This window comes from Ascaphus truei, chromosome 1, assembly GCF_040206685.1.
Source record: "Ascaphus truei isolate aAscTru1 chromosome 1, aAscTru1.hap1, whole genome shotgun sequence".
NCBI classification, from domain to species: Eukaryota; Metazoa; Chordata; class Amphibia; order Anura; family Ascaphidae; genus Ascaphus; species Ascaphus truei.
Genome location: NC_134483.1, coordinates 416504715 through 416518783, shown reverse-complemented (window position 1 = coordinate 416518783; position 14069 = coordinate 416504715). Strand labels below are relative to the sequence as shown.

Here is a 14069-nt window from a genome sequence, read left to right as displayed (position 1 = left end):
GATGATTTAGTACTATATTTGCACGCAGTACACCTATTACACGGAAAATATCCTTTATATGTGACTTCGTTACGTGAAGTTGGCTGTAAGGTTGGACAGCTTGGAGCCAACTTACGTCCAATGTTAGGAGCTCTAGTGAATATAATCTGAGGGTGTTCGGGCAATATGCCCTCCACCTCTTTGTCCTTTTTAAGAATTGGCCAATATTTTTTAAAGATTTTTCGTATGTTTGGTGCCATTTGGTTGTATTGGGTTATAAAGGCTAAGTTGGCAGATTTCGTTTTATGTTTATTTTTATATTTTAAGAGACTCGACCTCTCCATTGTTGCAACTTCCATTATTGTATTGTCTAGATCTTTAGAGGAATATTCCCTTTCTATAAATTTTTTCTTTCCCCTCTGACCCCACTACCCATTATCAGCAATTACTATTTAATTTTTTATCAATAGGTTTAAATCAGAAAATCATTACCCAACAAGAATTTGTTTTCCTTTTAACTTACATCCACGAATACCCCTGTTTTATATAATACCAAAAATACACAAAAATCTAGAATTTCCCCCCGGCCGACCAATAATATCAGGTATACAGTCTTTAACTTCTCATTTATCCCAGTACATAGACAAAAAACTACAGCCATACGTTGTGCAGTTGCCCTCATATGTATGAGACACGACCCACACATTGCAGACCCTCCAGGACATTCAGTGGCATTCACATTATCATTTGGTAACGGCTGACGTCAATTCGCTATACACCGTCATTAACCACGATCAAGGGTTGGCAGCCATTTTGGAAACATTAAATAATGACCCGTCTGTTTCTGCAGATTTAAATTCATTTATTATTTCAGGTATTAAATTTATTTTAACTCATAATTTTTTTAATTTTAATAAGGAATATTTTTTACAGATATGTGGCACCGCCATGGGTACCAAATTTGCTCCAAGTTACGCAAATCTATTTATGGGCATCTGGGAAAAACATCATATCTGGTCCGGCTGTCCCTATGGAGCAAGTTTGGTCCTGTGGCGGCGCTACATAGATGATATTATTTTTATTTGGTCCGGTACTTTGTTACAATTAGAAGAATTTAAAACTTATATGAATAATAACAATTACAATCTTGGATTCACCTTCAATTCTAGTCCTTCCTCAATAGAGTATTTAGATTGAAATATTTCAATCAAAAATAATAGTATAGAAACCAGCACATACTTCAAACCGGTACAAGCGAACAATTACCTACATGCCACCATAACCCAAGTTGCGTTAAAAATATACCCAAGGGTCAATTTATCAGACTAAAAAGAAATAGTTCTAGTGTTGAAACATTCCATACCCAAGCAGAGGATCTAAAGAAAAAATTTATAGAAAGGGAATATTCCTCTAAAGATCTAGACAATACAATAATGGAAGTTGCAACAATGGAGAGGTCGAGTCTCTTAAAATATAAAAATAAACATAAAACGAAATCTGCCAACTTAGCCTTTATAACCCAATACAACCAAATGGCACCAAACATACGAAAAATCTTTAAAAAATATTGGCCAATTCTTAAAAAGGACAAAGAGTTGGAGGGCATATTGCCCGAACACCCTCAGATTATATTCACTAGAGCTCCTAACATTGGACGTAAGTTGGCTCCAAGCTGTCCAACCTTACAGGCAACTCCACGTAACGAAGTCACATATAAAGGATATTTTCCGTTTAATAGGTGTACTGCGTGCAGATATACTGTAGTACTAAATCATCCAATTTCACATCTAGTAACACTCTAAAAAATTATGCCATTAAACATCACATTACCTGTAAAAGTTCCTTTGCAGTTTATTTGCTCGAATGTCCCTGTGGTCTGCAATATGTGGGTATGACTACTAGATCTGTCCAAAGACGTTTATATGAACATATATATAACATAAAAAGAGGGTTAACTACGCACAACGTATCGCATCATTTCCTTCAAGTGCACGCACAAAATCCTGCAGGTTTAAAATGCAAGGCAATTGAGACCATTACTCCAAATTGGAGAGGAGGAAACGCTGTGAGCCAACTGGGGAGGCGGAAACGCTGTGAGCCAACTGGGGAGGAGGGAATCTTATTGGATTTATGAACTCCGTACCCTATCCCCTTTGGGCCTCAACGTTGACTTCGATTTGAAAGCTTTTTTGGTCACCTGATTTTCTATGAGGTTTATCCAAGTTGTTCCTTAATTTTTGTGTATAATCTTTTGGGTTGCATTGGACCACATATAGAATTGAGTATATACGTTTAATGTGCAATATTGTGTTCATGTATTATGTTTATTCATTCTATATATTCATTTGTTAAATAATAAATATTTTCTTTTTTTATATAGGTCACTTTTCACTATTAGTTTATATTATATTATATTCATCACATTTATAGTTCTCTATATATTAATATATTATTACTTAAAATCTTTAATTAGATCACTAGTAAACACTATTAAACTTACGTATATTACATATACTGTAAAACACTATTATATTCACTATATTTAATATATCACATACACACCAGATTAATTTAGATATAATTAATTATATTTATTATCACATTTATTCTACTAGGGTTTACTCCCATATAAACTATATGTTAATTTCACATTATTTTATTCAATCCTATTTGTGTATTCATTATGCTGTTTAGTAATAGCTATGTATATATATTTTTTATGTTCAGCTGAGATCATTATGCAAACAATCGTTATATATATTAAAACAAATGTTATTAACTTTTGAAGAAAAGCAGCACTGCGCATGTGCGATTTGAACTTCATTGACTATTTTGGAATATCCATTGCGCATGTGCAGGCGTGCTACAGGTGAAATGGGATTAATTGAGACTCCTATTTAAAGGACATTAACGGACATTTCTGTAGAACCCCTGAGGAAGAAAGCAGCACGCTTTTGAAACGCGTAGGGTAGCTTGTAAGGACCTCCACTGTGGCGCCGAGCTTGTCCCTTCTCCTGCGAGCTGATCCAGAGGCGAATCAGCTGGTATTCATCACAGACGAATCTGCCGCTGGGAAATCGTTACCACCTGCACGGCATCCATCCCGTGAGCGCAGATAGAGAGTACACACACACACGCCGGCTGGCGTGTGCAACGCTTCCTCTGCAGATCCGTTCCGGTGCAGTAGCTGTGTGAGCAGCAGAGAGGGGATACTCTCTAAATTATCCACCGCCTGTTATTATCTTTCGTCCGGTGAGTGGGCAGTTCACCTGGTGTCGCAGTGTGCTGGTCCTAACCATTGGTCTTAACCATTTGGTCATTTTATTATTCTGTGTATTTTTTATAATTTTTCCTATGTCCATTGTTATAGTATTTTATTATATGTTTTATTAAATGTTTTTTAATAAGGTTCACCTCGATCTCAGCTGTTAGTCTTTAGTCTTACATGTTGTTTGTCCCATTTATTTACAGTATTACGCTATGTTTTGTGTTCTTGTTTTTATTTCTTTCAAGCACAACCCATCCATCCTGAGCCTCACCTGGGCCCTGCATTTGGTGTGATATATCCTTTACCGTTTGGCGCCTTTAATACACCTTTTTTTTCTAGTATTGTATTCTGACCAGGGGGTCAGTTTAAGTATTCAGGCAGCCCCTGCAAAGAGTCTAACCAACTTTGCAAGGTTTAATATTGTATTTAATCATTGTGTACTACATATCTAGTTTAGCGCTCACCTGCTCTGTGTTTCCATATGAGGCAGTTTGTCTTACTGGGGAAGTTACAAGAGACAAATGAGACAATTTGTAAATGTAATGATATGGTTTCACAGCAGATGCACTGGTTGTTTTGTGTTTTGTAAACCGTTTCAAATAATAAGGCGACATACTAAACTGGGCATATCCTAACAGGGGACTGCACACTTTACTCTATATCTGTATGTAGGGTGAGTGTTTTCTTGGTTCCAACTATATTTTTTTACTATTTTACCTTGCAATAAGTGTTTTGTTTTTCACCCCTAATAAATTCTCTCTTTTTGTTATTGCTATACAACAGGATAGTGTATAGATGGAAATAAAACAGTGTGAGTTGTGATTCGTAGTTTCTTTGTTATTACAAACAATATTTATTTTTCTTTGTTGTTTATTGCAAACAGCAAAAGACCAAGAACCTTATTCAATATGCTGTGAAGCTGCACCCCTGAGAAGATGAGTTCCATTCATCTGAATGGAGTTGATCTCTTCTCAAGCACTGGGAAGTGGCTCCACAGCAAATTGCATAAGGGTCCAAATAAAATTAAGCACTGACCCATTCAAGGGTGTGTCAAGAGCTACAAAATGAGGACTCTTTCGCTGCTAAAGAACTGTAAACCACCTAAATAGGAAACTCATGTTTTCTAGATGTAGCCAGGTCACCTGATGGCTACTATTCTGCCCTGTACTGGCAGTAAGCCCTGGGACAATCAGGTTGCCAGTAGTTGATATGGGGATTTCCCCCTCCGAGGAGCTGCACTTGAGTGAGAGCGGGAGGCGGTAGCATCCAGCCTGGGCATGACCAATCATGAGATAGACCTGGTGCCCTCCTCCTGGCTGTACTTAAGGGCAGTACCGCCCCAAATTCGGGAGTGCCTCTACCCACTTGAGTGGGGCAGATCACACAGCTAAGAGCCTGACTATTGGGCCTTCTCTGGTCCTCTTCCCTCCGGGGAGAATGAGTGTGTACCATACCTCTGCCTCTGCTAGAGGGGCGGGGAAGAGCTGGGACTGCTGTGGGTGCACAAAGACTGTAGTGAAGGTCCAGGGACCATCCTTCAGTGGTAGCTGAGAGACTGCATCAGGCAGAACACTGCCTTGTTACTGTGCTGTACAGTGAGGACAATAAACCGTTCCTGTTATACCTCCTGGCTGGTGTGTGACCTTACTGGGGGGAGAGGTAATCGTTATACCGTGGGAGATCACCTTCAGTTCCCTGGAGGCTACGGCAGATGGAAGCGCTGCACTGCTAAAGAATATGTAGTGTATGAACCCCAGAAGCCTAGTCCTGTGTCCCCAGTACCACCGGTGGATGACTCAGTCCTCCTGTTACCACCAGGTATCATGCACCACATGATCTGTAATGGCCACATCTCCCACCAGGTGGGGGAAACACTGTTACATATACAATTTGGTAAGTGCCAATAACATGGATTCTCTAAGGGACTATCTCATTGTTAGGGGCCATGGAGTTCATAATCACTGCAGCAATATGCACACTAGTTATCTGTGGTACTCATCTTTTCTTACAGTGGCACCAACATATTAAAGTTATATTTCTGGAATTAGGGGATGCTCTGAGAATTATGAGTGATGCAGTTCTACTATAGAAAAACCCTGGCCTGCTACAATAAAATAATAATAATAATGTTTTTAGGAGGTTAGAATGCAGTTTTCATGATAGGACAATGAGAAATATCACCAAGGCTTATTTTCAACAAATCCTGATGCTTTAATTTGATTTGCAAGGATGTAAGGATATTAAGTTTAGTGGTGGGAGTATGTATTCATTTAAGCTTTTCACATAGTTGAAAAGTCTTATTGCAAAACCATTCAGAATGTTACAGCAATATACAATATGTGTTTGATATATTGAGATTGTATTGAAGAGGATTTACGGTTTAAAGCCCTTCCTATTAAAAAAAAAAATTCTGTTATATATTTCTTGATAATGAAGATACAAAAATACATTCCCTTCCCAGCCCAGAAAAAGATGCATTACAAGATCTCTGCCACATTTCCAAAGAATACACTCTTGTTAATAATGATACATTGTGAGTTAAAGTCGCCATATTTTCTAAACACACAATTGGCAGCCATAAACGTCGCAGAATTATATGTAGACTTGTTACAGTGTGTAATACTATTTAATTAACCAAAATAAAATGTATACATACATAGCAATACATGATCTTCTGGAAAATCGTTTTCCTATTATAACGTGTCGTTTCTGTAAGTTAATTACTTACATGTATTACTGTATATTAGGGCTGGTGATGTTCTTGACCCTGGAAACACTAGGCACTTGATTAATTTGACGATTACTTAAGTCTCAGAGGCTAACAAAGTGTTTACAATTTATCAAAATAACTGTTGAAATGAAGTAATGTTTAAAAGGGATAAAAATACAATTATTTGACACCCACAGCATATTTACAGGTTTTGGTTGACACAATATTATTCCAAGCGCCAATGATTTCTAGGTCTATTGTACACAGTAAACCTTGACATTATTGTGACTACAGTATGTCTTCAAAAACAATTGGGTGATGGCTAGCATTGATTGCAAGATAGATGAGGTAGCAGAGCGCTCAAATGCCAGGTCAAATGATGATATAGTGCCAGAACCAACATCAAAGGAAATCCATAGTCACAAATGTAAAGTAGTGGTAATGCAGCTAATACTATGGGAACAGTCCTCCTGAAGACAGGTAGTGGGTAGTGCAAGATCACCCACGATCAATCTCATTGGTAGGTAACCCTGTAGCAATAATTACTCACGTTCCTTGGTGTGGCTGGCTGGCTGTGCAACTTCCAATGCTGGTATGCAGACGTAGAAGATGAAGAGGAACGCACGAACCGGAGGGAGCAAGAAAGGACCCAAAATCAAAAATATATTAAAAAAGGTACTTTATTGTGTCATGAGACCCATCCAACGCGTTTCGAATGTCACCGCGTTCTTTATCAAGGATTTTTTAATATATTTTTGATTTTGGGTCCTTTTCCTGCTCCCTCCGGTTCGTGCACTCCTCTTCATCTTCTACTTCTACATTGATTGCATCCTTAGAATAATAAGCTACAGGACATCCTGTTACATCTGCAGTTTTCTGGAGACCAGAGAGTGTTCAATGTTAAAGAAGAAGACGAGAGAGATGAACTGATGAAAAAATGTTGGTGAAGAAAGAGGTCTTGTGCTGTGGTATAAAGTTAGAACATACACTGTAGCTGTCAAGTAGTCCTGCTAGGTATTTAGGGCACTATTTTAGGGCACAGTCAAATCAAATGATGTTTACTGACACAGTGAGATTATGAGAACAGATCCCTTTAAATCAAAATTAAAGATGATTTCCACACTGTTATGTAATATGATGTTATCCTCAAACAAACTGTGAGACAATAGTTCTTCCTGCTTAACACTATGATGCACTGGACATAAGTCTCTCATGTCTCTGATCCAAACAGTTTTTGCCTTTTCAGCTTGGGAGCAGTGACTGCTCTGCAACCCAAAATACTATCTCAAGTGGTTAGAAAATGAATAGTTGAGATTCATGCTGAGTTATTAGCTTCATGTGTAATAAGACTGAGCAGGTATCCTGTAAAACTTGCATGCACAAAGTCTTGTGGGTATTTGGGAATTTTTATCTCCATGAATAATCAACAGATGTAAATTGTATCTGTATCGCATATTAAATATAAAGCAGACATACTCTGTATTCTTACCTTGTATTTCCTATGTATTATGTGTATACTATAGAAAACAGGGGCAAAGATGCATCTTAAATGGAGGCACAGGCTGTACAACCATCTTTCTACAATATACACAACAGAGCTGAACACCGAACCTTCGGCTAAGGTGCACTTTTGCCACTGATAAGTAAATTATACATGCTTTAAGCACAATTTCTGCATTCATCTATTGTATTATTATGCAATTTGATCCCCTTTTCACCCTCACTGCATTAGCTTTTAATTTAGGGGTAGTTATAGGGAGAAATTCACAATTTCTATCACCTTTTGTGTTTTGGGCTGCCACGTCCTTTTTACCAGATTAAAAAAACATATTTGCTCAGTCTTAGGGGCCAAAAACGTATTGTTGATTTTTTTTTAATATTCTAAATCTAGGGATCTTCTGCTGTGTGGCATTACTACTGGTATTACAGAGGAACAGATGTTTAATTCTTTAAAACAATACATGCAACACTATTGGGATGCACATAATGGTAGCTTCACAAAAAACCATGGGCATCAGGACATTCCTACATGGAACTGTTGAGCTGCAATTGTCAAAATGCTATTAAAATGTAAAATTAAATGCTTTTAAAGCTGCAGTTCAAGCTGCCGTTTAAATGTTTTTCACATTCAATATGTGCATCCATACAATCTGCACACTGACAAGTGATTAGCTAAGTTACAGATCGATCCGGTCGCCTGTAATCGATCGCAGAAGATTCGGCTCGGGGGGTTCTTTATATCACTGTTAGGGCTGCAGAAGATTACCCAAGATGCAAAGTTCTATGTAGAAGATCGTGTGACCAGACAGGCACTATATACAATTGGTGCACTGCTAGAGACAGGGCAGGGCTCAAGAGCCAGAGCCTGCCTCAGAAGAGGAAGGGGATGTGACTTTGTAAATGTACATTTTTTTTAAAATGCTACAAGTATTTTCTCATAGTACAGACCTGATTTATTTAAAAACAAAACAAAAAAAAAACACACACGTAGGATATTGCTTGAACTGCAGCTTTAATAGCATGGTTCGCAACTGTAGCTCTTTGAATAAGCACTTTTGTGTGAAACACGTTAGTGTCAGTACTGCTATTCATGTTTTTTTAAATATCAATAAATCTTTTGGTCATTACGGTCCAGCTTTGCTTATTGTATTAGCAGTGCACCGGCAACGCCTCCCTGGATTTTTTCTCATGCTATCTATCATCGCCTGGTAGCACGCCTGGCGGGGGTCGTCACAGGAGTACCTTGCGTTGTTTCATTTTCAACATTTTTGTGCTTATTCTAAGTCAGCTGACTATCACCTATTGTGTGTATGTCCTAGCTCACTTTGGTGTGAGTTGATTGCGCGGGCAGCTCCGTTTATGCAGTGCGCTTTGCGTATACAGGAGTTATTCACACACCAACTACAAATTTATAGTCACCTTCATGGGTCCGCGCGTAGATGGACAAACAGATGGACTGTATCACAAGACTCCCGCTGGCACATTGAGAGACATTTGTACCAATATTGGTTATATTCATTACCTATGCTATATTGGGTTTTTGGAGCACCGGATTTGGGGCCTTTTTAAAGCTCATCTTACCCACAATTAATAGCACTGTTCACAACTGTAGCTTAAGTCCTGTTCTATCATGGTGCCGTGACTAACCCTAGCAGGGCAATGGGAATTAACGGAGATGGCTCTTGGTCCTTGGACCCAGGGAGATGAATGTAAGAAGTACACACCTACTAAGCTTCCAGCTCTATAGAAATGAGTATATGTGTCATTAATGTACATGTTCTGCTCTCCTCTTATCTCTATTAGTAAGATCATGTGAAAGGGGTGGGGGGTTTTTTCTTTGTGAATTGGTTCCGGCTACGCAATTTCGTGCGGTATACAAACTGTGTATTGAAAACAAGCAAATTCACATAAATATGTCATTATGTGAGTTTGCTTCTTTTCTATAGAAAGTATATTCATGGACTATTTATTAAGCATTAAGATTGCGTACGGCCTATAAAGTCATGGTCAGAAATGTTGGCTCCCTTAGGTACAGTAGGTGAATTTTGGCTTTTGGGAAAGTGTGTGAAGAGAGCGGGTAAGGGGCTGAAGAGATGGGGGGAGGGCGGAAGGGCAGCGGTGGGGAGGAGAGGGGGATGAGGGGGTGAAGAGATGGGGGCAGGGCGGGAGGGCAGCGGTGGGGAGGAGAGAGGGGGAGGGGGTGAAGAGATGGGGGCAGGGCGGGAGGGCAGCAGTGGGGAGGGGGTGAAGAGATGGGGGAGGGCAGCGGTGGGGAGGAGAGGGGGGAGAGACTCATGTTTTCAGGTGATTCGGCATTGTAAAAATTGGAGTTTAATGAATAGGCTTCAAAATCTAGAATCCTTTGTGAAAAAAATCTACTAAATGTCTTTGTACTCATTAAAGATAAAAGTAAATATATCTAGATGTGTCTGAGCATAAAGAAAATGACGAAACTAAACCATAATATTCAGCAGTAATACATTATCTTCTCCAATGCACAAGAAGCAATTAAGATGAAGTGATTCACTGTTACCTTCAGGGAAAATCAAGCATTTAAAGCAGTTAAAATGTGGAGTGCAGCAAAACTCTGCAGCTAGTTGAAAACAAATCATATATATCTATACATATTTTTTTTACATTTTGTGCAAAAAAAAAAAAGAAACATTTATGGTGTCAGAACATTAATTTTATCCATTGAAATACAGAAAGGCCCAGGTGTCCTGTGAATTTGAAAAATTGCCTGTGTTTCTTTCAGCAGATTGCTGCTCACATCTTTCCTTTGTAGCTCTCTGCTTCAGCTCCTTTACGTCATAACTTTCACGTCAATGACTTGTAAGGTATCTCTCAGCACTGGGTGGCGACTTAAATAGTTCTGCTTTGTTAACATGATCCAACATGGGGGTAGATCCACAGAGCTCTGTTAATGACTTAAAAAGGCGTTAACTTCCATTAATGTCTCATTAAGTGCTAAGAGGGACCATCAAAGCTAAGTAACGATACGCTAAGTGCTGTTATCAGCTGTAAGGAGCCCTTGCTTTACTATAATGAACGTTACAGCTAATGATATGCAAAAGAGGTGTTCCTTTAGGTCAGGGATGCGCAAACTTTCTGCACTGCGCACCCTGCCTGCTCTCCCTCAGTGTCGCGCCCTCCTTACCTTTAATCTGGCGTAAAATGACGCCGCAGGATCACGTGACCCTGTGGTGTTATTTGCCGCTGTGTTGCCATGGCGATGCATCGCCCAGAGCCGCCTGAATTCAGGTAAGTGAGTTACAGAGGCCTCGCGCTGAAGAGCGCACGACCTCTGTAACTGCCGCGCCCCCCAGTTTGCACACCCCTGCTTTAGGTCAGCGCTAAAGGAGGTGTTACTCACATCCAGACCCTGAAATAGGTCTTTTACAGGGTCTGGATAAGTGTAAGGCCACATATTTAGGTAACGTCACATTAGTAGCCCTGATTTAATGGAGCTTTGTGGATCCACCCCATGCATTGCTAACAAAGAACTGAATTAATTGCTTATTTGATCCTTCTAATCGTTGATGGGATGGATGAAGTCTACATATGGTACAATAGAATACTCTAATTGTGATAAACACACTGTGCTATATTTCTAAGAATTCTCAAACAGGACTAAACACAAAGAACACTTTCATAAAAACAAACATGAATGTATTTACTCTATATACAATTTACATACATATCAGTTTTGAAAGGCAAAAATATATCCTTATTCAAAAAAGTAAATATTTACTTAAAAACATATACGTTCTTGTTATTCAGATGTTATAAATAAGGTGCCTGAACAAACCGAATCATGTCCAAGTTATAGACAGACACGTTGTTTTACATCACATATAAAAAAGCAAGTTGGACGCAAAACTGATCATGACATACACTATTACCTAAGGGAAATACATTTAGCTCCCTGACCTGAACCATTTTTCTTCTATGAAGGAATGTAGAACATGTACAATAAAATAGTACAGAATGACACCCTATCATTCACAACTTTGTTAAACCTGACAGGCAAGAGTTCTAGTTTAATTGTGAAGGTTGCCTATTCCATTAAAGAATGCTATTATTTTAAATTGGTTAGAAAAGAGAGCAGAATGCTACATTTAAAGTAATTTAAAGTGGTGCATTGTAGGTATGATTTGTAAGGCAGACGTGACATTTAATCAGCCATTTCAGATAACTGACTAAGTAATACTTTTGCTGGCCAAAGTACTGGATGCAGTATATGCTAGAGATAATAGAGTATTAAATCTGCAAGCAGTATGCACACAGTGTGCAGAATATCTCAAGATTCTTCCTCACGATTACCAACAGGATGCCGTTCAAAGAATATCCTATTGACAGTATTGAAGCCAGGGGCCTGTGCCTGTTACAGCTCAATGTTAAAAACTGAGGGCTTGAGCACGCTGCTATTTATCTCAATGTGCTGCTGAATATGTGGCATGGTTGTTTTTTTAAACAGCTGCTTATCAAAAGAGTGAATTTACCAAAAAACATTATTTTGATGCAATCATTTTACATCTACCTATTTTAGAAAGTGAGGCCACATCTTTACTAGTCCGAGTAAGCAGTATTATATGTTTATAAAATTTTCAACTAGGAAGTAATACATTGAGAGTTACCTCTCGTTTCCAAGTATGCTCTGTGTCATAAAAATAAACCAGTGATAAGGAGTGAAGTACACTGTAGAGTACATTAAGAAGACAATCAGCATGTCCTCAATATCTCAGCTTATATTTGTACAAGTAATTGGGATCAATTAAGGGCTAAATCCACAAAACTCTGTTAACACAGGTCTCATAACGTGACGTTACCTAAAATAGGAATGGACGTTATTTCACCTAAGGTGAACCCATATCCTCAAAATGTATTATATGTATGTATATGTATATGTATTATATGTATTATATGCAAAAACAACGTCCCTTCTATATTTCATTGACATACAGTAGGCTTAAGTTCACATGATTGTAGGATAACGTTGTGTTATCTTCCAGTAATGTAACATTACTGTATGTCAGTCTTGGCATTATTCTAATCCAGACCATAAAATAGGTGCTTAACTCAAGATGAGAAAGAGAGGAGAGGGACAAAATGTTATGTTAGTTACATTTTTGTATGTGGGAACATTTTGTAGAAACTGCATAAAAATTATCCACCAAAATTGGGACTTATATACAGTAGAAGTATGCAGTCCCAAAAAGAACTTTAGAAACCAGCGCCGGATAAAAACAAACAAACCCATATATAAACAAAAAGTGTGCAAACATTTATTTGGTGGAACCAATTGTTTTGAGGCAAGCTTTGTTGCCAATTCTAAACAGTCACTGTGGTGAAAACATAAATAAAAAATGGTTAGTAAACATATAGAGCAATGATTTTGTAAAAACGTAACTCAGTAAGGCTACGCTTATAGTGCTGGCGACGACGACGCGACGGTCGCTGGAAAATCAAATTGAGATGACTTCCAGCGATCGCGACCAAGCCGTCGCTCCATCGCGTCGTGCTTACTATAAGCGCACTCGACTGCAGCAATGCATTTGTTTTGCCGCGACGTCGCTGTCGCCGGCACTATAAGCGCAGCCAGGAGTGTAAACAGGTAATGTAACATTTATAATTAAGAAAAATAACAATTAAAGAGAGACGTTGTGACAGACAAAAAAGGAGCATCGTTCTGGAGAGAAGGGGAATTAAAGACACATAGCCACGGAGTCATCAAAGCGCGATCTACTGTATCGCGCCCAAATCAGTGACGTCTGCCATTGACTTTAATAGCAGATATCGGCAATTCTGGCATGATACAGTGGATCCTGCTTTGATGACTCCGGGGCATAGTGTAGAATAACAGTATCACATTTTTTCCAATCATGTCATTTACCAATTGCAAAAAATACTTGTATTTGACGCATTGCGACAATGGTTGATTCTTAATTAACCTGTGTACCAAGTGGGTGCATGACACGGCACACTTCAGATACCAAACTGTGTGTCATATGTAACAAGTCACATCATGACCTTCATAAATACCACAACAATGTTTAGGTTAGCACTACAATACTTTTTCCCACCACATTCTTGCAGTGGTCACTTTAGCACAAAGTCCCCTTTGTGTTCTACTTCATGGTGCAAGTATGCAAATGAACATAAAACATTCTGGCAGGCGTAGCTGATCATTTCAGTTGTTTTGGATTACATGTCGCAATCCATTTGTTTTCTTACCTCCTCGTGTCTTCTTTTAAGCACAGAGTGAGCAGTTCCTTTGGGATATGAAAAGACATACTGCTCTCCGACATCTGCTCCCGGACACATATCCACTTGTTGTCAGAGGTGGGGAATCTGTAAAGCTTAGAGACCGAGTTCTTTAACACTATTAAGAAGAAGAAGAAGAAAAAAAAAAACAGATTAAAAGTTAAATGGTACTTTTTCTTCTTTCTTTTTTTTATGGCCTCATCATAATGTAGCCAGTACTATTTTCAAAGCCTAATTCAAATATATACTGTTTTGTCTTATAATATCACATACTGTACAGGGGTCCTTGTTAAAATGGATATGAAGTAAAAGGTGACAATATGTGCTCATTGGCGTGTCATCTCCCAG

General features: G+C 38.6%; 1 protein-coding gene across 14 annotated transcripts in view; it reads right to left on the bottom strand.

Annotated features, from left to right (window-relative positions):
- The window catches only part of INPP4B (inositol polyphosphate-4-phosphatase type II B), a 484959-nt gene that overhangs the window by 125519 nt on the left and 345371 nt on the right, over positions 1 to 14069 (bottom strand). For all 14 annotated transcript variants that reach the window (XM_075614672.1, XM_075614553.1, XM_075614562.1 and 11 more), the window contains one exon: positions 13692 to 13839. In XM_075614672.1, the coding sequence (XP_075470787.1) occupies positions 13692 to 13839 (148 nt within the window). The remainder of the gene's footprint in view (positions 1 to 13691; positions 13840 to 14069) is intronic.